This window comes from Glycine soja, chromosome 6 (genome assembly GCF_004193775.1).
Source record: "Glycine soja cultivar W05 chromosome 6, ASM419377v2, whole genome shotgun sequence".
In the NCBI taxonomy this organism is placed as follows: Eukaryota; Viridiplantae; Streptophyta; class Magnoliopsida; order Fabales; family Fabaceae; genus Glycine; species Glycine soja.
In genome coordinates, this window is record NC_041007.1 from 15,103,098 (window position 1) to 15,126,391 (window position 23,294).

General features: G+C 31.7%; 2 protein-coding genes across 3 annotated transcripts; both read right to left on the minus strand.

Annotated features, from left to right (window-relative positions):
- Positions 1-1,250: 1,250 nt before the first annotated feature.
- Positions 1,251-5,139, minus strand: LOC114416410 (serine/threonine-protein kinase STY13-like). Its single transcript, XM_028381270.1, has 6 exons — positions 4,527-5,139; positions 4,010-4,142; positions 3,663-3,858; positions 2,201-2,325; positions 1,956-2,114; positions 1,251-1,843 (listed from the first exon to the last, which is right to left on the minus strand). Exons 1-6 carry the CDS (start codon positions 4,655-4,657, stop codon positions 1,529-1,531), a joined length of 1,059 nt encoding a protein of 352 aa, XP_028237071.1. The 5' UTR covers positions 4,658-5,139; the 3' UTR covers positions 1,251-1,528.
- A 12,107-nt stretch (positions 5,140-17,246) lies between these two features.
- On the minus strand, positions 17,247-22,348 carry LOC114416411 (C2 and GRAM domain-containing protein At5g50170-like). Of its 2 annotated transcripts, XM_028381273.1 has the most exons (10): positions 21,939-22,348; positions 20,638-21,008; positions 19,821-20,532; positions 19,540-19,722; positions 19,131-19,414; positions 18,878-18,994; positions 18,426-18,688; positions 18,167-18,335; positions 17,774-18,046; positions 17,247-17,670 (listed from the first exon to the last, which is right to left on the minus strand). In XM_028381273.1, exons 1-10 carry the CDS (start codon positions 22,303-22,305, stop codon positions 17,461-17,463), a joined length of 2,949 nt encoding a protein of 982 aa, XP_028237074.1. In that variant the 5' UTR covers positions 22,306-22,348; the 3' UTR covers positions 17,247-17,460. The 2 variants fall into 2 exon arrangements, with proteins under 2 accessions (XP_028237074.1, XP_028237073.1); XM_028381272.1 differs by having other exon boundaries at positions 19,821-21,008.
- Positions 22,349-23,294: the final 946 nt, after the last annotated feature.

Consider the following 23,294-nt stretch of genomic DNA (forward strand, 5'->3'; position numbering starts at 1 on the left):
TCGATCACCGCTATTGGTGTCTTCCAGTTCCAGTCACAATCATCTCTATTGTCCTCTAGTTACTGTTGCCATTAGCATCTTCAGTCAGTGTCACCTTTGGCATCTTTCAATCACTACTCCTGTCCACATCCTCCACCCTTCCATGTTCTCAAATTCAATTTAAAATTCCGGTTCTATATCTTCTTTATCATTTCTTTCTTTCCAATTATTCATACATTAATATTGTATGATGAGTATAGAGGGTATGATAAACATTAAATATATATATAATTATTATATTACAAATCTTAAACTTAATATTGTTTTTATATGTACAAACTTTGATGGAAATTTTTGAAATGAAACCAAAAAAAAAAATAGCATAAGAAAAAGGATTAAGAGAGACTAATTTATTTAAGTGAGAAGAGTATTCAATCCCTTAAGCCTTAGTTTCATTTCAATTGATTCTTAAACTTTACTTCCTTTACAAATGAATACTTCTTTTTACACATGGACACTAAAATTTTAATTTCATTTCAATTAATCCTTAAAATTTACTATTTTTTTTTATAAATAATCTCTTATATTAAATTGAGCTTAAATTACTAACGAAAAATAAATTCCAACCGTGTATTTATTTTTATATCAACTTTTGAAAATAGAAACAAAATAAACATGTTTTCTCAAACTAAATTATGTCAAATTTTCTTAACTTCTTAGTCACTTTGTTTCTTGTTATTTGTTAATATATACTTACTCGATAAAAGACTCGTCTGTTGTCCATTCATTTTGTCAACCCTTCTTTTCACCAATTTCTTGTCACAATTTCTCTCCTGACATTTGCACCAAAATGCCATATAACATAAGAATTCACAATTCTTTGGTGGTGACAATCGACTCCCTTAGATATCATGCAAACAAAAGTGGCTCCCTCGTCAATAAAGAGAATCAATTGAGGAAAGATCACTGAGAACAAACTTACAAGAGGGGTCTTGTTCCTTCAATGCTTATTGGTAAACCCAGTATCTTATATTGAACAAGAACATTGGTGCGTTCCCATTTGGCTTCGTTATCATCATATATGTGAGAAAATAGAAATCATCAAACACGTGAACCGATGGCTACCAAAATACTTAAACTTTGATCATTTTGTCCGGCCATTGCTTACCTTGGCATCATACTTGAGACATTGGTTGCAATATGTATGTAACAACAAAGACTGCTAATTTCATGTCTCCAATATATATCCCTTTGGGTTGGTATGATCCGAATTAAAGATATAATCCAATGATTAAGAAACTCAACTCAAGGTGCAAATCTTAACAATGCTGGATGATTAGTCAGCTTCAGCAGACTGATATCCTATGCATACATGTATGTCGGATGAAAAAACACGCAAGAAGGGATTGAAGAAAAAAGAAACTAAATTTTACTGGAATTGCAAAGGTATTAGTCTGAACATTTACCAAGTTGTCAGAAGGATCACTTTGGACTAGATTCTATCTAACATCTTTTTATGCCATTTTTAACTCACCCTTGATTTTGGGAGTTAATAACACTGACTAAAGCAGCAAAGAAAACCATTAGGCTTGATTTCGTCCTTTGCTCTTGGTGTATCACCTGTGTCATCACGTTTCGCCATTAAGGAGCTAGTACCGGGGGACTCTGGCGGCAAGACAGTGTTCTCAGAACTGAATATTCTTGAAGGAATCATGGGTTCAGGTGGTGCGACAGTGTAAAGATAATTTAGGAGCATTTGGATTATCTGGGTGAAGTTGGGTCGGGCATTTGGATCCTCTTGCCAGCATGAAGTAAGAATTACAGCCAACTCCTCAGGAAGATTTTCTGCACTTGGCCTTACATTCTAAAACCAAAAGAAGCACTTTAAGTTATCAGCTATATGTAATAGTTTAAGACAGATTGACTTAAGAAACAATATTAGATAACAAGGTGTAATAGGCATATGATCTTTTTACCTTAAAGGCTGCAGCATATGCTGCCTGAAGGTTTGACATGCCTTCAAAAGGAACTTTGTTGTGTAAGAGCTCCCACAACACAATTGCAAAACTATAAGCATCAACTTTATGGTTGTAATGCTTCTTCTCCCCTTGCCTTAGTGTGACAGTACTATACAACTGAAATTTTTGTCACTGTAATCAGTCCATACATGCTCAAAAATATGGAGAGAAGACAGAGAAAGTGAATCTATTCATCAATATACCTCTGGAGCCATCCAACGGTAAGTTCCCGTCTCAGCAGTCATCATCTCAGTTAATGACTCTTCTCTTGCTAAACCAAAATCCGCTAGCTTGACTGTTTTCTGGTCTTCAGTCAATAGCAAGTTATCTGTATAGAGGAAAATAAAAGGATCCTCATATACATTATGTTGATGTTTTACACTTGGGCGAGTTATACAATTGATAAAAAATGCGTATATACTGAACAATGGATAGCACATAGCAGAACATGAATAAAAATACTTATTTTTATTCATAAGTGTTTCCACAAAACTATATAAGCAGTGATGTCATATTTCCCCAGGTCAATAAAACAATCCATTAGTCCAACTACCTTTCAAGGACATGTTCAGGCATATTATAATCGAATAGTGAGCTAGTCATGTAGCAATGTTATAGAGGAGGACTTGGATCAAGTTTTTAATTATTAATCAATAATACACGCACAAAAAGAGAGAGAGAGAGAGAGTTCAGAAGCAAAGAATCATCAAAAGCTTGTTCATTCAAGTAATCAAGTATAAACTTTATGATAATACAAACAAACTCAATAGTAACACGTATGACAGAGGTTGAGGAAGGGGAAGAATTGAAAATAAGTATAGAGCTTGTAAGATAGACATGCCATTATATGATGAGAACAAAATTAAATAGTAATTCCTAACAGTCATCATCATATATTGTACTGTTGAAACAATTTTAACTTACTTTAAATCTTAAGTCCCTTTGAAGATGCCAAATCTAATTGCATATGTGAATAACAACTGATCAATTAGGTGCCAATAAAACACAAACATTTACGAGTATGAGTCTTCAAAGTTGTTTCGTGTTTACTTTAGTGTTCCGTAAGATGAAACAATAACCTAAGAATATTCATTTCAATATTACTCTTTAAAGCTCTAAATTCTATCTCTCACAATGAACATATTTAGCAACCTTAAAAACTGATTGTGAGAAATACTCCAAACCAGTTATCTGACTGAGTTAATTTTTCTTCCAATAAAAATGACTCATGGACCAGTATGAAGAAATGCACAAGTATTTGATAGTGATATCTAGTTCCACAAAATTGCAGGCATGCAAGCACATGTGACGAGTGACAACCATGTTGGAAATATAGTAATTTGAAACCACAATGTGATATTCTTTTGCACTTAACTTCTGTTAATAAGAGGTTAAGTGATCCGAAAATATACACTTAAAAGAAGAAAAGAAAAATAAAGAGAGATTAAAAAAACAACACATTTGAGTATGGAATTTGTATTGAAGAGAAGTCATAAAGCAGATTTTTAAAAAGATAGAAATATTGTCAAAAAGAATACTATTGCTATACCACTCATGCATTTTCAGGGGAATGCAGATTAGTGTAAACTACAATACATACAAGCCAACATCTACCGGATCTGACTTTCGATTCTTCATTTGAAAGAAAGCAAACCAAATTATTACCAGGTTTAAGATCACGGTGGATGATCCCATGAGAATGCAGGCACTCCATTGCCCGAGCAATATCAAGCGCAAAACCAATCGCAACATGTCTATCCAAGCATTTGGGGCGCATGCTAAACAAATACTTTCGCAATGTTCCTCCTAATAACAGCTCAGTGACTATCACCATTACTGGCTCCTTACACGCACCAATAAACTGTTGGGAAACAGAGTGGCAATATTTACTATCACTTGTTCAAAACTTGGCACACAACAAGTATTCCTTGTATATTATGCATATCTTTGCTTCAACAACATACAACAAACACAAGTATAAGAATCAAGGAAGGCCTAAACCAAATTCCCACCTTCACCAAATTCTTATGTTGCACTCTAGACAACATTGCCACCTCCCTTGCGAAGCGCCCTTCTCTCTTGGCAATGTCTTCTGTAGTTTCTCCTTTATGTACAATTTTAATAGCAACAGTTTGGTTTTTGTATCTGAAACGAACCCAGCAAAAGAATCAGAAGCTGATTGACAAAACTGCAATCCTCATAAAAAGAAATTGCAAAACAATTACTCGGATCAGAGAAAGCATAATTCAGGCCCATCAGTGATTGTTGAAGGAAATGAAGCTGAAGTTCAACCAAACTCAAATTAAGATGTAACATTATCCCAATCAACACATTAAGCTATAAAGTATGATGCTTTGCAGATCATTAGTAAATCACACACACAATAATAATCACAAATCAATAATCAAATGGCACCCAAAGTAGACAGCATGAATCACATAAACATATGCAATTGGCCAAAAAGTAAAGATAAAAAATTTAACCTTGTGGAGAGGAAATAGGAAATGGGGTTTGAAGAAATGAACTTACTTTCCCTCATAGACTTTGGCATGAGCTCCCTCTCCAATCTGTGGCCCAACAAAGAGATGCTTAGGATCAATCAGCCATTTGGGGTCCAATCTGAACTCATCAACTGAGTAGAACATATCTCCAGATTCCATTTATTTTTTGTTTTGTTTTTTTTTTACTGTAATGAGAAAGAAAGAAAAAAAAGAAATGGTCTCAAGTCGAAATCCTACATGAGCCAGTGAAGTGCTTCCACCTTGGCCGAGAGTGAAATGAATCAGGTGGAAGAGAACCCTAGAAGAAGGGGGGAAGCATTGAAAGAAACAGGAAATAATAATAAGAATGGATATGCTGACATGAAACAGAGAACTAAACTAGACATGCTCTGCTGCAGTGTGTTGTTGTTCTGAGGCTCAGAAACCACATCTCAAAAAGTCAGGCCCGGAGATCAAAAAACAAAAACTCAGCAGCAGGGTGATGTTTTACATTTCCTCCAGAGGCAAAAGCATGGAACCCACATGCTTCAGAGAGAGAGAAAGAGAGAGTGACCACAAAAGAAAGCAAAGCCCAAAGCCCAAAAAGATATTTTGAAAATTTATGGGGAAAAGAGAAGAATCCCCGGAAAGGGAACATGGAATGAACCAATCACCCAAGCCCTCAAGTAAAGACTATAAATCACTCTCTCTCCATCTACTTATGAAAATTCTACTACTACTAATTGTATTTTTATTTTATTTTATCTGATATTATGAGTATTTTTTTATCTATTAATTAGAGACTAATTTTGTACAGATAAAATCAATCCTTTAGGTTATTACTAGTTGTATTCTAATGAAACTGCTAGAAATTAAATGCTGTTTTTATTTGTTTTTAAAGGGGTGGATGATGATAAAGGTTTAATGGCTTTGGGTTTATTTAATTGGTTATTATAATCAGTGTGGCACAGAACGTTACCCTTGATCTGCAGACAGAATCATGATCCACGAAAAGGATTGAGACTATGCATTATGCATTAATTAAAAAGTAAAGAATGGGAAGATAGTCAGAAGAAGCTTATTCATTAGTAGTATTATTGTTATTTTCTCTTTTGATTTGTGGAGAAAAAGAAAGAAAGAATGAGACGAGGAAGAAACGAGTGATGTAATAAAGAGTGTGGGAGCCATAAACCAATCAAGAGCACATGGAAAACTGACCATGTCAACATGGGACGACCCGCTACATAAGCTTAACCCACACGAACAGAGGTTAAATGGAACTTTATTTTCCCCAATCATGGTCAATAGTAAAGAGAAACGTGGCTTGAAAAAAATTTGGGTCCCTACACAATACTACATATATCGGGTTCATTATTTGTGTTTATTTTTCTTTGTAGGAGAATCAGATTAAAATTTTACATTATAGGATCCGTTCCCAGAGTTAGAATTATTGTACCTTGACAATCATGCTATGTTAGAGGCACTGCCTTTTAGAATAGGCTTGGCAATTTTTCTCCAATTACGAGTGATTAATCCGCACATATTATTCTGCATGGGAGAGATAAGTATTTAGATCATATGTTTGATTTGAGTGTTTTTTATTTTTATTTTTAAATAAAATAAAAACAAGGATAAATATATATATTTGGTTAAAATTTTTAAAATATTTTTAAAGCAAACTTAAATTAAAATTAACACATCAATATTTTCAATTTATATAAAAAATAAAAATACAATTACACTTTAAAATATTTCTTTTTCAATACATATTTTTTATATCTGAAAATTAAAAAAAAAAAAATTCGAAACAAACGTTGCCTGCGAAAGAATATAATGGAGCAATATAGTGTGTCACGGAATGGGATGATGGGTACAGGTGCAGGTTAATCCGTTTTGCTACACTATGCTTCAAACAAGCACTTTTGTATTATTTCATGTTATTTGTCTTTTACAATTTTACGATAATATGTATGTCTAAAAAAATATTAATTACTACAAAGTATTGTAATAAAATAACATTTTTACAAAGTTGTTTTTATTAAAAACTAAAATATATTTGTGAATTCATTCAAATATTTAAGTGAGATACTATTGGAAAAAAAATTTAACATATCGCGAAAATTAGTATGTTGAAGTGAAAAATCACAATTGAATAACGCTGAGGTCTAGTTCAATGAAAAAGAGTAAGTTGGCAATTTCATAAACAAGCCTTTTGCCTCCCCTTACACTTCCTATTGGTGAAAATCTAGATTCTCTCCCTGAGTTTATTTAAGTATATGAAAAAGGGAGGAGAAATCCCATATTCAGCATAATAAATCAAATTATTTCTATTTTGAAATCATCATGTCACTATCATGCATATATTATCTGTCAACACCGATTGGTTAAATTTTATACATTGACATTTGGTAATAATAATGTATCAACATAAGGAAAGGTTGATGTTAATTTCTACTCATTGTGAGCCTGGTTGACGAGGAACCGAATGGTGGAACCCATAAAACTGCCTCTTTCTCTGGAGAATGCCAGGAAATGGAGAGGAAATTTTTCTAATTGACAATTTCAAGGTCACCAATGAGCTTGACTGAGAAGCTGGAGACTAATTATTATAATCAAAAAATCTAATTCAATTGGTTCAGCAAGTGAATTATTATAAATCTTCTGATTTTGTTTTTAATTTCTATGAATAGAAAAACATAGTTATTATCCTTGAATGGTGTGTTAATGAGCTAGAATTGGAGCATTTATAAAAACAAGTAGAAAAAAGGCTAAGGATAAGATATAAGAAAGAAAAAAATGGCTATGATTGATTGTCAAGATTTTGTGGTAATTAGAATAATAGTCTTTATAATGATGATGAGGATAAAGTTACTTCCTCCCGGTGACTATCGAGGTCATAAGGAGAAACAAGATGTATGTCAACCATGGAAGATATTGTTGCTAAGAGTTGTTATGAATACCTTCAATGTTGCAGAAGAAGAGGTTTCCAATGCAGAAAATTGATGTTATTGAAAGTTCAATCAAGTTTTCGATTCTTTCCTGATCAAGAGACAATAGGTTCACTTCATGTTGTTGCGGTGCTTAGGGCATCTGGATGAAATAAGGTATAGGAATGCTAGTGGTACTTATATGACTGGATTTGGCCCATTCATTACGGGCCTCAAAATTCGCATTATGTTATGTTCGGCTAGGTTTAGGTTACAAAGAGTTAAGAAATTTAAAACCGAATACATCCAACACAATCCATTTAAAACCAAAAAAGTGACCCGAGTGATTAAAAGAATATACCTTTAACTTAAAGAGATTAAAAACATAATTAATCATATCATCAAACACATGGATTAACTCACGTTGGATTGTTTTAGTTTAACAAGTGATTTCATATTTAAATTTTGAATATGCAATTGTATTAAATTCTTGAAGAAAATATTTTATCATCCATAATAATTTTATCTAATTCAAATATTATTTTCATTAAAAAAATGTAGGAAAAAATATAATTAATCCTTATTTTTATTTTATTTTATTGTTAACCTAAACACCACTTTGATCGTCTCACACCCATGGGTGTTTAATTATTTCACGTGGGCAGGGGAGTTATGTGAAACTCTTTCTTTATCCGCAACTAGTTGCCATATGCCTCCTTCGATTAACCCATTTTCAAGCCTTTCCAATAATTGGGAAGGCAATCTCATAGTTTACTTGGGAAAAAGACTAGGCATCACTTTCATTAATATCCGAATGAAGGTATCAAGTAATTAAAACAACTAATAAATACTCCTATATATCTAATAAAGAATAAGGTAGTCAGTTATTAAATTAATTAAATTAGTATTATGTATACATCTACGAATGAATATATAATAATGAAAAACATGCGTGTGACGTGAGTTTTTGAAATGTGATGTATTTCAACTGACATATATATAAAGAATGAATTTATGCATAAATAAAATTATTTCATAGGATTTGGACTCAAGTCAAAATATTTTATACTCGATCATAATAAAAGAAGAGAATAAATGTAATAAAAATGAAATATTAATATTTTTAAAATAATAGGATGATAATTTAAACAGTAAATAACATTTTTATTTTATTATATTTCATTCCACCTCTTTAATTTCTATTTTTCTTCGACCAATTTTCTTTTATTAATCCAACAGTTAAGAGGCTATATTACCATCCAAACATACTTCCAAATCTGTCCTAACTCTAATGAGATTCTAACTTCTAAAACTCAACACTCACATAAATTTGTAATACATATGAAAAAAAAAATCAACGTACCCAAGTCCAACGTGAGTAATAAGTTTGACTAAGACGTGGAATAAAGTCAACGATCATTACCCCAATTTCATGTATGACTTTCCTCTTTTTTCCCCCGATAGGATGTATGACGTCAACCCGGTTAGAAGACCAACGTTAATACATTAGATAAAGGATGTATGACGTCAACCCCAATTTCATGTTTTTAAAAATATATATATATTTTGTCTTTTATTTTTAATAAAGATATTTTATTTTTTTACTTTTAAAAAGTTCATCATTTTAGTCTCTTCTTTTTCAATTGAGATATTTCATCTTCTATTTATAAAAAATTTACAATAATTTTAATCAATGTGACCAATTTTAAATATTGATTTATGTATTTTGTAAAGATTGATAGATAATTATTTATTTATTATACACATAAAAAGTATTTTTTAAAAAATTATTTAATTACTAATAAGCTTAATTTATTAAAAAAAACTGCATAGTTAATAATAAGTCTGAAATTGATTAAAAGAACTAAAATCATAATTTCTTAAAAATTGGGAAACAAAATATCTCAATTAAAAAATATAAAAAACTAAAATCACACATTTAAAAAAAATAAAAAACAAAAATTACATTTTAGCTTATATACTTTTTAACGACATGACTTAAAAACAATAGAAAAATGATGTATAAGAGTCATACATCTTGCTTATTCAACTAAACTGGACCCTTGTGGTAAAAGTTAATATATCATAGTCTTTTTTTATGATTATCTAATAAGTATTTTTCTATACCTAATAACCACAACGCCATTAATCAATGATATGCGTTGACCCATAAATCACGCATTAACGGAGGCAGATTCTTAGCAATCTTCAACTATGATTAAACAAATTAACAATTGGTGCATTGTTGGGTGAACAGTAGTTTCATCACTGCAAGGTTAGGTTAGTTCAATTCAACCACTGGATCCTTCCATGAACATATGGGTAAGTAGTAAATAAGAATTATTCTTTTTTTAGCAAATAAGGATTATTCTACTAATTAAGCGATATGGAATGTGTGAAGAGTCATTAGTGTTTAGTGATAAACGTTTGAAGATTTTCTATAGCTAACATTGGCAATGATCGAGTTCTTTGCTAAAGATCAAACTAATACGTACTTATACATACTGTTTTTCACAGACATTTTGGCCTTAGATTTGGTTTTTTCTTCGTACTCCAGTCCTGTGGGGGAATGGTCAGGGACGGATTTATTTGTAGCAATGTAATATTTCTTGCATGCTTGTAATATTTCTTACTTTTAGTTAGAAAAATACTTTATAATTAGAGTGAGTTTGGTTATAAATTAAGAGTATTTTGCTACCTTTTGTATACTTTTCTTTAATAGACTGCGTACCTTTTGTATGTTGTGTATAATGGCTTTTCAATCAATGATAATTATTTAAATCCCATTTTTCTTTTTTCACTCTTCATAATTTCTAAAACAATTAACAAAGACAAAATTACTTTGATATTACAGGTTAACACAATTTTACTCAGCCAATTATTTGAGTTCAGAAACACTTAATTTCAGTTTCAAAATTTTGAAAAATAATTTATACAGGAAAAATGTACATAAAATAATTTTAAACTATTATCTAATTATAATTCAACATCTTTAATATATTTAATTTATTAATTTTTATGATAACTATATTATACTAATCAGGAGAGGAACCAGGTGTATATGTTTAGGGGCAACCGCCACCACTACGATTTTAAGACTCTTAATGTTTACCGTTAAGAAAAAGAAATTGTGCCTACAGTCCCTTATAATATTTATCAGCTTAATTGAGACTTGTCTTTTATGTTATTATAGTATATCTAATAGTCCAGTTAACATTTTATACCACAGTTTTATTTATTATATATGACCAAATGGATTAATTCCAATCCATTAACTCAAATTCTTTTTTTTACTCTTAGACACTATTTCTTATCTTAAATTTAATCTACTTTATAATAAAATATTTAATGTTTTAGCTATCATTTAAGTCACCGTTTCAACAATCTAATCTAATTCATTTAAAAGTCATTTGCTTAAAGTTGAATTTACATATAATTAGATGCTTTAATTTTAATAAACTTCTATATGAAAAAATGGTTCACACAATATTTTCTTAGGACTTAAATATTATATTCAACTTCCTATTTTAAAATAATTAAATATTATTTCAGTCTCAAATATTGATGTATTTAGATTAAAAAGTTAATGTTATTTTATCTTGACTTACTAAATTATTATTTCTATTTCCTTAGGACTTAAATATTATATTTAACTTGTTATTCAAAAATAATTAAATATTATTTCAGTCTCAAATATTGATCTATTTAGACTAAAAAGTTAATGTTATTTTATCTTTGACTTACTAAATTATTGTTTCGATGTTATTTACATTTAAGTCAGTAATTATATTTATCTGTCTACTCCTTCTTAACTTAACTTTAAGTCCTAAGAATATTTTTCTGTTTGTGTGTATTGTTTTTTTTTTACCATAAAATACACTGTAGTTATATTTATTGACTCTCATGCGATGTTTTATTCTTCATTAGACTAAACTGTAAAATATTATTAATAGTAAAAATTAATTATTATTGATTTTACTTATCTTGTGAAAAAATTCCTCCCCCAAACATTCTTTCTTAGTTTTGTCCCTTATATTAACAATAATTTATAATTAAAAATTTATTTTATATTATCAATATATATTCATTAAACTCATATAATTTGAGATATTTAAATAAGTTGAAACAATTTATCAGCAATTCTCGTGAAGGCGATGGTCGGGGCACTATGAGCTGACTGATTTGGAGCAGTTTTACATACGGATTTCATCATGCAGATGAAGCCAAATAGGTATTGGATAAAACATTGAAACTTAGCAGGATTTGTCCTCCAAGACACAAAAGGTGTCGATTCCACAACTTATCTTGTTGAATTGGTTCACTTTCTTCTTGACTCTCTTTGGTACAACGTAGTTCCATGAACTGACTTGTGATAAATTGATGTTCGTCGCCTACAAAAACGATATTTCTTGGATCTGGAGTGGTTGGGATCAGTTTTTTTCTTTCTTAATTTAAATGAGTAAAATAGTTTATATTATTATTAATGGGTCTTAGTGGCTTGAACATTAATATCATACACAATAACTAAACGGGTTATTCCAAGATAGACATCATACGTACACAGTAGCTTAAAGCCTTGAACATTGATATCTAATATCTAAGGCCATTTAGAGCCAATGGCATGATGATGCAAGTGAGCAAGAATATTATTGAATCAATGAAAACAGTACCAAAATTGTCCAAAGATAAAAAGAAATACCTGCAAGGCTGCAACACCAAAATTTACCTGGGTAAGTACCCAAACATATGTTGGCCAATTTTTTTTACCCATCCTTCATAATGCAATCTGTTGACTAGCTTAGGCAGTAGATTCTCTAAGGTCAACTGCAATGTCAATTTCCATGTCTACCTGTACACTATCCTCGGGAACCTGATATGTTTAATAGAAAAAAGTACTCAATTTCAAAAGCCTAGCATACCATTATTCTGTAACATGCAAAACAAAATCTACATAAAAAGTCATAAATGTTGAACCTTTCAACTAAGAGTCACTAAACCTGTTTTTTCCCATCCAAACGAGTTCCCTTTGGCCACACAGTGCCATTGTTTTGCATTTGCCATATCCTTGTAAATACAGTAAATGGTGACATAATCGTGCCATTCATTCCAATGATATCTGAAATGAATTGATTTAGTTGGCCATAGCCATGCATGCTTAAAAGTAGCAACTGTTAACAGGCTGCAGCGTACGTAAAAGTCAAAGCAAATATGTAAGGTCAAAAAGGGACGATGAAAGTGATTCAAAAGGGGTGATAAATCTTTATTCATTTACCCTTTTGAAGTATTGTGTGGCTTCAAATTACAAAACAACAGTTTATTCACTTTGATATAATCAGTCCTGTTACCCATTTCGTTGAAACAGAAGCTTCAGTGGTCCATGGTCATAATTTCCTTTTCCTGCAGAAAGAGAAGCAATAATTATTAATGTCATTAACACACCCCTGAGGCCCTGAAAGCTATTTCAAAATATCAAAATAAAATAAGGTATTTTATACTTTGAATTTAAAACAATTGCATGTTGCTAGAATCTAGATAAACACCTCAACTGTCACAAAGAATGCCCTTATAGAACATATATACCTATTACTGGTACAATATTTTGTCCGATCATTTATATAAGAACCAAGTTTTAGTGCATTTTTTCTTCTAAAATTGTTTCGTATAAAAATGATCAATTCACTAAAACATTTTTCTTATAAAAAAGACCATATATAGTAATATTTACCTTCCTTAAAAAAAAGTACTATTTACGTGGCCTTAGGGTGATTGCAGCTCTTTAAATGGATGAAGAAGACCATTTCTACTGGAGGGTGCTGTTGAATCAGTAATTTATGTCCCAGAAAAGGGATACTCAACAACAAAATTAAACTAGAACTCAGCACAGTAGTCTAGGTTAAGTCAATAAGTTGTCATCACTCATCAGTAACCGCATAACTGTGCAAGTTCAACTACGTACTAGTGATCTACTACCACCCTCACCAGTAGATTTGTGCAGTATTCACATTAGTGAATTGAGATGGCTCACCTTTGAACAATAATTTTCTTGTCAGCATTGAGAAACCATTTCCAAAACATATAATAAACAATAGTTTGATGGTGTGGATTTTTTTCATTGTAAACTATTGTAAAATCGTTCTTAAAATGAGCATGTGCAACAATTTTTTAACAGTTGGCAATTTTCTTATCACCGGTTATAAAGTATGAACATTATTTGTTCTGGTCTATATATCATTCTAAAATTGTTTCTAAAACAGAGGATAAATAACAAATTTTTAAAAAAAAAATAGACAATCATTACTGAAAATGTTGGATGAATAATAGAAATTTTGTGTTTTTAATATATAATGATAATGATTAAAAACTATTGTCGAAATCTAATAGGCAACCCTCTTACCCATATTTTTGTTATTTTTATAACAACGGTAAAATCTTATTGTCTATATATTTAATATAAACAACAGAAGCGTTCACCAGAAATTTAAGAATAATTTCAGAAATATTTCATAAAATTCATCATAAACAATAAGAAAATTTGTTCTCAGAAAAAAAAAATGTTAAGTGCTAAAAAATTTGCCCATACTTTTTATCACAATTTTGAAAATTTAATTACTCTAAATGAATTTGTGTTTGATTGCATATAATGAAGCTGAACTAATAACTATTCACATTAACTAATTTAGCAAAGCAGCCAATAAAAGTTGTTCTTACAAGTTTTAAAAACGTATATTTTTTTGATACAACAGATAAAATCCATTGTAAAAATTAACTAACATTACATTTCATCCATTATTTTTTACTTAAAAGTTAAAGTTCAAAATAAAAAATAAAATAAAATCTGCTTAACAGTTTTTATTTATTTTTATTTAAAGTTTTGTCAAAGTTAAAAAAATTGATAAAATTTAAAATGGTTTGATTCCATTTAAAATAAGTCATCTTGTCCAATGAAAGAATGTATCTATAAAAATAAATAAAAACATATTAAATTAGTTTGATTGACATAAAATTATTTTAATAATAAAAAAATAGATAAAAAAAATATTGAAATATATATATTTATAAAAAATATTTTAAAAATATATTAATATTATTTTAATTAAGTAATTATTAGATATATATAAATTAATAAAAAGGAATGTAAAAGCACACAAAAAGAATTTATTTTGTTGACTATCTGCTTGTTTATCGCTATGGGGCCCAATGACTAAGTACTTAGAGGATAAGTCCAACAAAAGGAAGTGAATAAGAAGCAATGGGCCTGTCTTCTGCCCTCCTTAATCTCTCTGAAATTTCTAGTGGTATATATATTTAAATATAAATTGCATGACTGCTACTTCTTGAATTGAATCAATTATAGTGTAAGTAATAAAAGGATTAAATACATACATATATATGTATATATAGGTGGTATATGAAATCCCAAGCTGCTTAATGTGAACGAATCACCTAAAACAAAGACTAGTTACTTGTTGAGCTCTAACTGCAGCTTTAGGTTGCTAGAAGGGTGATGGAGATGAGGCTGTACTCGGCCAACATCTCTGGAGAAAAGAGTAGAATCGTCATTTATAAATACTCTAACACTCAGGTTAATTAATTTGGTAGAGTAATGACTAGTTTTAGGAAATAAACCTACTTACGTACATGAGGGTATTATTATGGTGGTATTTATAGGTGTGGATGAGTAGTGTGTATGATGGGTTAACGGACACAACCAGCACAACCACTAAGGTTAGCTGACTCTTAGTTGATCATATACTACAAATACTGAACTAATAATGTCTTCATGTCCACGGGATGACAATTACTCTGAAAAAATTGATTCTTAAAGTGCATGAGGCATGTGACGAAGAACATAAGCAGATTTAATACTTGCAATAGCCTATCCAAAAAATTAAATTACTATACAGGTCTCATGGAAATAATTTTCCTACATAATAATTACTATTATAGTGGTAGATTTTTTTATTATAAAATTAATAATTAGGTCAAAATATGTTTTTTTCTTATAAATATATAAATATGTGGAATTTATTTTTGTAATTTTTTTAGTATGTTTTTTCTTACAAAATTAAAATGTCAATTTTTTTTCCAGGGTTCAAGTAAGTTCTAACCTACAATGATGGTTTGGGAATGATAAAACCTTACTCCTAGCCTAAAAAATATACATTTTAATTATTTTAATTTTATTAGGACGAAAAATATATGAAAATTTTTATAGATACAAATTCAAATATTTTCATATTTATGTAAACAAAAAATATATTTTAAGAAAATTATTATATTGTTAAAGAGAAAAAGGAAATTGGAATTAATTTATTTATTTAAGTGGGGACAAAAAAGATGGAGAAAGAACACAGCCATGAATCAGAGCTCTATGATAAGAGTGTAGAAGAGTAAAATGTCAGCACAGCTTGAAGCTTCACTCTAAGATAAAATCTAATTCTGTGTCATCTTAGATTTTGTGTTTAAACCTAATTTGACCCAAAAAACAACTCAGAATTGTTCTAAACTTGTATATACTATTCTAGTCATATTATTAATCAATGTAGAATTTTCAACAATGGGTTATATAATTTTTTTTAATTCTCTAAAATTATATGAAATTTGGTTATAAAAATTATAAATTGTAAATGTTTAAAATAAACTTTTCAAAGGTAGTCGAAGTGAAGCAGATGATTTATAGTGAATTATTATAAATATAGGTTTTTTTGTTGGTGTTTGAATTTGTGGCTTTCAATGGTGTAGATGATTATGAAGAGCATATACCAGGAATTTCTGCAGCACAATTAGTTGATCTTCGAACAGTGCTTTGCGAAAACGACTTGAGGTTTTTGCAGTTTGAGTTGGAATGCATTTCAGTAGTGCCAAAAGCAGATTGTCTTATAGTTAACCTTAGGCCCTCCAAAAAAAGGTCCTGAATTTTTTTTTACTACTAATATACCTCAAAAAAAATTTATTGTAAAATTATATTTAAAAATAAATTTTAATTAAAATATTATAAGTAACTGTAAATTTTTTTATTGATACCATAAATATTAATGAGTAAAAACTCTTCACTAATATCATAACAAAAACAGAAATTTAATAGTTAACGGTTAAAAAAATTCAAAAGTTTTTCTTATTTTATGAGTAAATAAAAGATATTTAGACCTCTAAACTCCATGAGTCACCCATTTAGTTAACATTGTTCAAGAGTTGGAAACTGGTTACAACGTTGATTACTTAAATTGGCTAGATTCTCAACCAGTCATGTCTGCATTATACATTTCTCTCGGTAGTTTCCTTTCTGTGTCATGTGCCCAAATGAATGAAATTGTTACAGCTTTGAACACGAGTGGTGTTTGTTACTTGTGGGTGGTTCGTGGAGAAGCTTCATGGTTAAAAGAGAAATGTGGGGATAGGGGTTTAGTGGTGTGCCTTGGTGTGACCAATTGAAGGTTTTGTCACATCCTTCTGTGGGCGGGTTTTGGAGCCATTGTGGGTGGAATTCAACTCTAGAAGCTGTTTTTCCTGGTGTTCCAATGCTGACATTCCCTCTTTACTTTGACCAAGTCCCAAATAGTAGGCAAATTTTGGAAGAGTAGAAGAATGGGTTATTTTCTTTGTGTGTTTTTTGACAAAATTCTTTGGTATTGTTATAGATATAGATCAACATTTGTGCTATAACCAGAAGCTATAAGAACTTACTATATTTCTCTCAAAAAAATAAAGAACTTACTACACGATCCAATTAATACCACCACGTAGATCCATTGACTTGGCTTAACTAAATTTTTCAGTTGACTTAGCTTAATTAAATGTTTCAATTTACAAGAAAAGGGTTAATAAAATTCAGTTATAGAAGATTTTTGGAGATCATGATTATTTTTTTGGTGAATGATATATTAGAGGATTAACTACCTCTTGGGAATTTTGGAGATCATGATGATCCTTAATGATTTCTTAATTTGCTACATGTTTGCCCGCCGTTAAATCCACAGACTAAACGAGTCATAAACTTAGAGATCTCCAAACACTTCTATGGCGTGATATAGTTTATTCTATCTGCCTAACATATCCTTATCCATGAGAGTTCTGAGACATTAATAAAATCTCTTTCTGAACCAGTTCAAATATTTCCTTCAATCGAAGGTTAAACTTGGCAGTTATGTTCCTGTTGATCCTCTGCTGAAACTTCGAGCTCTTAAGCCACATAATACCAATGTAAGCATCACACTTGCAAGCACAGTCACCAAGAGAGGATTTCTCTATTTCATACCTAAAATGAATCTGCAGACACAGAAGATCAGAATCAGATTTCCTTCAGTAGAACAAGATGAACTAAATTAACTTGTCACAAAAAACGTAAAATTGACTTTCCACTTTAGCTTACATGGAAGTGATCAGCAAATGGGACACCGTGAAGATCCATAACTTCAATCACAGTCCAACCTCCAGTGTTTGCATTTGGAAACTTTTGTTGTGTGCAAGTGACTTCACCACCAAAAGCTGACACGTGTCGATTGAATTGGTAAGAAACACGCCTCTCGAAGACATCATGCTTTACTTGTTCCCATGATGTTGTTTCATAGTTCGTACATCCTGTTCTCTGCATAATTTTATGCTCCAGGTTTCCTCCATCAAAAATTCCCATCACTGATTTCATCTGATAAAGAGTAACACATCACACATTAAAGCCAGACAAACTTAATACTACACATAAAGAATTTCAAACAGGCTAATTCTATCTTTAGTTATATTCTAGTACTAGTAGTTGATTGCTTACCTTGATTGGCAGTTCTGCAGAGAAAATTCTGGACATTTTTTCTTCATCCTCTAAGATAGATGCAGAGTCTTCCGGGATTACAAATCTTTCTTGATCTTCATGCTCTTCTGAAATTTGTTCTTTCTGATAGGGGTTCAGTATTCTTGTTCTCCACAAGGCCTTTATTGCTCTTTTATGGAAACAAAAATATGATGTTAGCTGAATGTGAAAAATAGAATCAATTTATAAGATTAGGAATATAAGTTTTCCTGATTCATACCTGGAGGCAGCACTAAATGAAACAAAAGATTGAAAATGAAATCTAAGTCTCCCTTCTTCATCTTGAGTCTTTGCACCATGCCTTGCGTCGAGACCTCGGCCTCTTCGCAGAACTATGACCAATGTAGGGCTCCCTAATGTTGCCAATGATGGAGGAAGCACTTGTATCTCTTCAATATCTTCCCAAAGGAAGAAAAACTTGGTTTTGTGTCCGAACAAATTGGCATGAAACCCCAGAATCCTTGCTGAAAGAAACAGCCGACCCTACAACAGGAAGGCATCCTTTATTTAAATTAGGCAGTCTATCACTTAAAAATCACCAGGTAAATTATTATATATTAATTCAACATTGCATATTTTTCAAACAATTCTCCACTTTGATGTCTTATATAGTCAAGCAATATTATCAAAAAATGTGTTTAAATATGTCAAGTTGTCAACCACATGTAGTACCTGCAAAGGCATTTTTCTCTTGAGGTAACAAGTGAAATCTTTGATGAGAAATTCTTCCGGAGGCAAGGCAAACAATTTCTGGAATGTAGAATTCCTTTGAGGTGATCTAAGATTCAACTGCCATTCAGCTATTCAGTCATATATAATAAATAGTTCTAAATGTTCTATGACAAACAGAAAATCAATAAATTAATAAAATTGGTTGAACTGCATAATACCAATTACCAAAGCATGTCAGTTTCCAAATGCTTACTTTTTTGCCGACTTCCTTTTCCATCTTCTCCAAATATTCCTTAATTGTTTCAACTCCATTATTGTTATCCAAGAAAATTCTCAAGTGCAACTTTGACTGAGAAGATTGGGCAAGCTTTCCTTCTAGCATGACCCACATGTCTGCCAACTCAGTTGATGTGTGTCTTAGAAAATTGATCTCAGCATGTCCAAGTGAAACATCCTGGTCAAATGGACCATCAAAATCAAAAACTTCCACATGTAGAACTGATGGTGGTTCTTCCATAGCATCAAACTCTAATATCTCTGCATATTAGTATAAATACCAATAGAAAATAGTAGTAAAGATATATTCATAATAATTTCATATCAAAGCAAAGTTATTGCAGATAAGATTAACAATTAACAAGTTAGAAGTTAGAAGGCCAAACCATTCCATTGAGGATCAGAAGTTTGAAGCTTCACAGAGCTTGACCTTGTTTGTCCATTACAAGTGAAAACTACATAGGGATCTGACAATCCCTCTGACTCCAAGGAGGCTAGGTCAACCCCCTCAATTAAAGCCACAGTAAGAACCCATCCATCGCCATGAGCTTTGAGGCCATGGTCAGTTCCTATTAGAGGAAAAGGATGCAAAAAGTGAATCCTCAGATGAAGTCACTTGAATGTGATAACAAGCATAATAGTATGTTCAAATGATATGCTTACTTACCCATTTGAAATCTAGCTTGCACAAAGTGAGACACCATATTATAAACACGCTGCAACTGGATGATTAAAATTCCACTTGTAATGAGCTCTCCAAAACTATCTGGCAATTCAAGCCCACTAAATTCCAAGCCCTGAAGCAGATTTGGACCACACCTTAAAATATGCACCAACACATATAAAAACATGAAAATGGTGGAAGCCACAGTGAAATTCCAAAAGTATGTAATTGTCTGCCACCAATACCACTGGTCTTCTGTTTGCAAAGTTGCCAACAAATGTTCCTTGTCTGGTAAATCTGCCTTATCTAGCACCTTAAAATTCCGTGCAAGTTGGTCCGAGAACTGGCTAAAACTCTCCTTCAATCCTTGTCTTGCCCCACCTTCTATCATGCCTTTCATCATTGTGCTTTGGAGGAAGACAATTCCCCAAGACACAACTAGATGGGAGGATTCCTCTCCAGAAGATACCTCCCCTGGCATTATCTTGTAAAGTAATTCAATCCTAAAGGAATTCCCATATGGGACCTCAGGTGTGCTTACACTAACCAGTATAGCAAATTCCTTTCTACTCACTCTAATGTAGGTTTGCTCCTCAATGGCATTAACTGCCTTAATCAATTTTGTAGCCGCTTTCATATAGGTAACAACTCGTGTTAAACATGATGTGTCTCCATTTTTCCATGTCCAAGGCCCCTCTTGCACATTTGTTGTTCCCTGCAGTTCAGCCATATCTTTACTAAACTGTGAATTGGGTGCAAAAAGAAACACATTAAGGTCATTCGGAGAGACTAAATAAATCTGATCTACTAGAATACCGACGGGCAAATTTTCAGGCATTTCTGGTTTGTTGTCATCTCTTGATTCCATCAGTGCAATGGATTCTTCAAAGCTACAAGGAAACGTATTTTCGTGTACACTATCTTCATAATCAGATAATGAAGAGGATAGTTCTGAAGAATCCCCAAAATTTGAGTTTCCCTCTTTCTTTTTGAAAATCCTATGCAGACCATTAGCAATATCCTTCAACAATTGTTTGCCTACACCCATTTTATCACAATGTGACTGACATAAAAAGTGCAGACCTTCCAAGTCTCTTGAGTTCTCAACTGCAATAGTTGAATTTGGAGAATGCTTATGATTCATAAAAGAGCGGCCTTTACCATGAAGAGACACAGTAAGGAGAATTTTCCCTGATCATACAACACATTGAACTAAAAATCAGTTCTATATGTTGGACAACAGTTTCAAATTTACAAAACAAATGAAAGAGTGGTTTAACCTGTGAGAAACAAAACTGTGTATATATAAGATAAACAAGTAGAAATGATTAGAACACAAAATGCAACATTATTTCAAGATTTTGTCCTGTGGACTCATTTTATTATCACTTTTCCAATTGAATTCCTTAGCAAGTATTACCCTCCAGATACATAAATTTATATGCTATAGGAACCGCATCATTAAATGTTAAAATGCACTCTAATGCTATCTACCAGTTAACCCCTATAGTGAAGTTTCTGCACGATGCAACTGTTACTAGAAAAAACATCCAGAGAAGTGTCAACAACACAGTCTCTAACACACTCATTGTTATGGATTAAAATTTATTGTAAACTACGAAATCATGAATGAAGCTCATTATATAAGATGTTTAGACCTACAAAATTTTATAATTTTAATAAATTCCAGTCGAAGTATATTGAAAGTGTATTCTTGCCATTTCTCAAAGAATTAATACAAATAAAACATTTTAGCCTCAAAAAATGTAAAATAGTTGTCATCAGAAACCAAGTGCAGGAAATATCACATAACGTCTAGGTCTCCTCTCGTACATAGATGAAACATACAACTAACTTATGCACCTCACAATTTCCATTTTTTCATAATAATTAATTTTCTTATAGTACCAATAGAAGTAACCCAGAAACATAATTGATGAAACTGAAAAGAAGGTAATAGAACAGTGTTAGTTTTTTTTAATAGGCAAAAGAAATATATTAATAAAAGCCAAATGACATAAGAAGTGCCAAAGTTTGCTGAAACAAATACAAGAGAATATATACCTAAGCAGTGTTAGTGTATGTATGCAAGTAATTAACATAGTGATAAGGGAAACAAACCACAATATTTATTGAAAAACCTCCCACTCTTGGGGCTTTCAAGAGAGAACCACGTGGGCAGCAACGTTTGCTTATCCTCAAAAGCAACCGAACCAACCGGAATCCGTACCTCACCCACAAACTCCACTACAGAACCATTGGTCACTGATCTGCACTTATTATTATTATCATGATTAACAACAACAGAGACAACAAGCACGTCTTCAGCACCATGCACCTTGAAACCAAACTCCTCGTTCCAAACGGGGTTCCACGTGTTCCTCAGTATCCTTGTCTTGCACTTCAACTTTCCGAGCCTTAGCGTCACGTAGGTATCCTTCACGGGTAGGTCCTTGGTTTCCAATACACACACGTAAAGCCTCAACATAGCTTAATAATAAAACTAGCTCTTTACAACTCATAATAACGCATAAAGCAAATTAAAAGTAGGGTGGCATGTTAATTTTAAGGAAAAGAAGGGTTTTTTTCTTTCTTCTTCTTTTTTTTTTGTTTTGTTTTATTCGGTGGAATGAAGAGGGGGAAGTCACGTGTCAGAGGAATACGTGGACGTTGGAGGGAAATGACACGAGGTATGCTTGCAAATGGAAACTAGTTAGTTATTAGTCATTACTTATCGAAGATGGTTTCCTCAGAATTCATGATTCATATCGTTACTTGTTTGGTTGTTGTTATTACGAGGTCGAAGTTTCCTTAAAATTTGGTTGTCGTGTGGTTTTTGTCTGTGTCTGTGACAGCGGTACCAAACGGTTTTGAGAGGGAATGGGAAAGATTTTGGTAGCAGTAGCTGGTAATATGGGATAAGTATTGCCGTGGGATCGATTCTAATCACTTTCCTTACTAAAGTATACGATGTTGGCGGTGGGTGATAACTTTTGCACGAGAGGAACACATTATTTGAAGAATGAGGGTTGTGAACGTTTTCTCATTTGATCGAGGACTCATCTTGAGCCAAATTAACCTCTTATATTCCATATTTAATAAGAATTTTAAGTGACTCTTGGCAATAAGACAGAAAGGAAGAGATACTGTGTTAAATTATTTAGAATGTAGTATTTTTCTATCCGTAAATAATTTATGATGTATTTGGTTTGGTGGTAGAAAACATGCAAAATTAATGTGAAATCAACTTGGCAGATATGTTAGACTTTACAGATCAAAGTACAAGACTAATATACATTAGACTTTAGGATCAAAGTATAGGGATAAAAAATAGTATTCTTTACCTTCTAAAGACTCATATATCAGTAAATTATAGTTTTTATGATGAATTTGGATTTTTATCCTAAAAAAATTTAAGGATGTGATGAAAGTTCACACCGCACTTGATTGTTGTAAATTAATTGACTGATATACTTA

Bases quoted from the DNA above. Each gene is read 5' to 3' on its own strand.
- LOC114416410 (XM_028381270.1), bottom strand. From the start codon at position 4,657: ATGGAATCTGGAGATATGTTCTACTCAGTTGATGAGTTCAGATTGGAC. The intron at 4,143-4,526 runs GTAAGTTCATTT...GGTTCGTTTCAG, and splicing joins GCCAAAGTCTATGAGGGAAA to ATACAAAAACCAAACTGTTG. The intron at 2,326-3,662 runs GTAATAATTTGG...TCCTCTATACAG, and splicing joins CCACCGTGATCTTAAACCTG to ATAACTTGCTATTGACTGAA.
- LOC114416411 (XM_028381272.1), bottom strand. From the start codon at position 22,305: ATGTTGAGGCTTTACGTGTGTGTATTGGAAACCAAGGACCTACCCGTG. The intron at 21,009-21,938 runs GTTTGTTTCCCT...TTGTATGATCAG, and splicing joins GTTTTTCAATAAATATTGTG to GGAAAATTCTCCTTACTGTG. The intron at 19,723-19,820 runs GTAAGTAAGCAT...TTCCTCTAATAG, and splicing joins GCAAGCTAGATTTCAAATGG to GAACTGACCATGGCCTCAAA.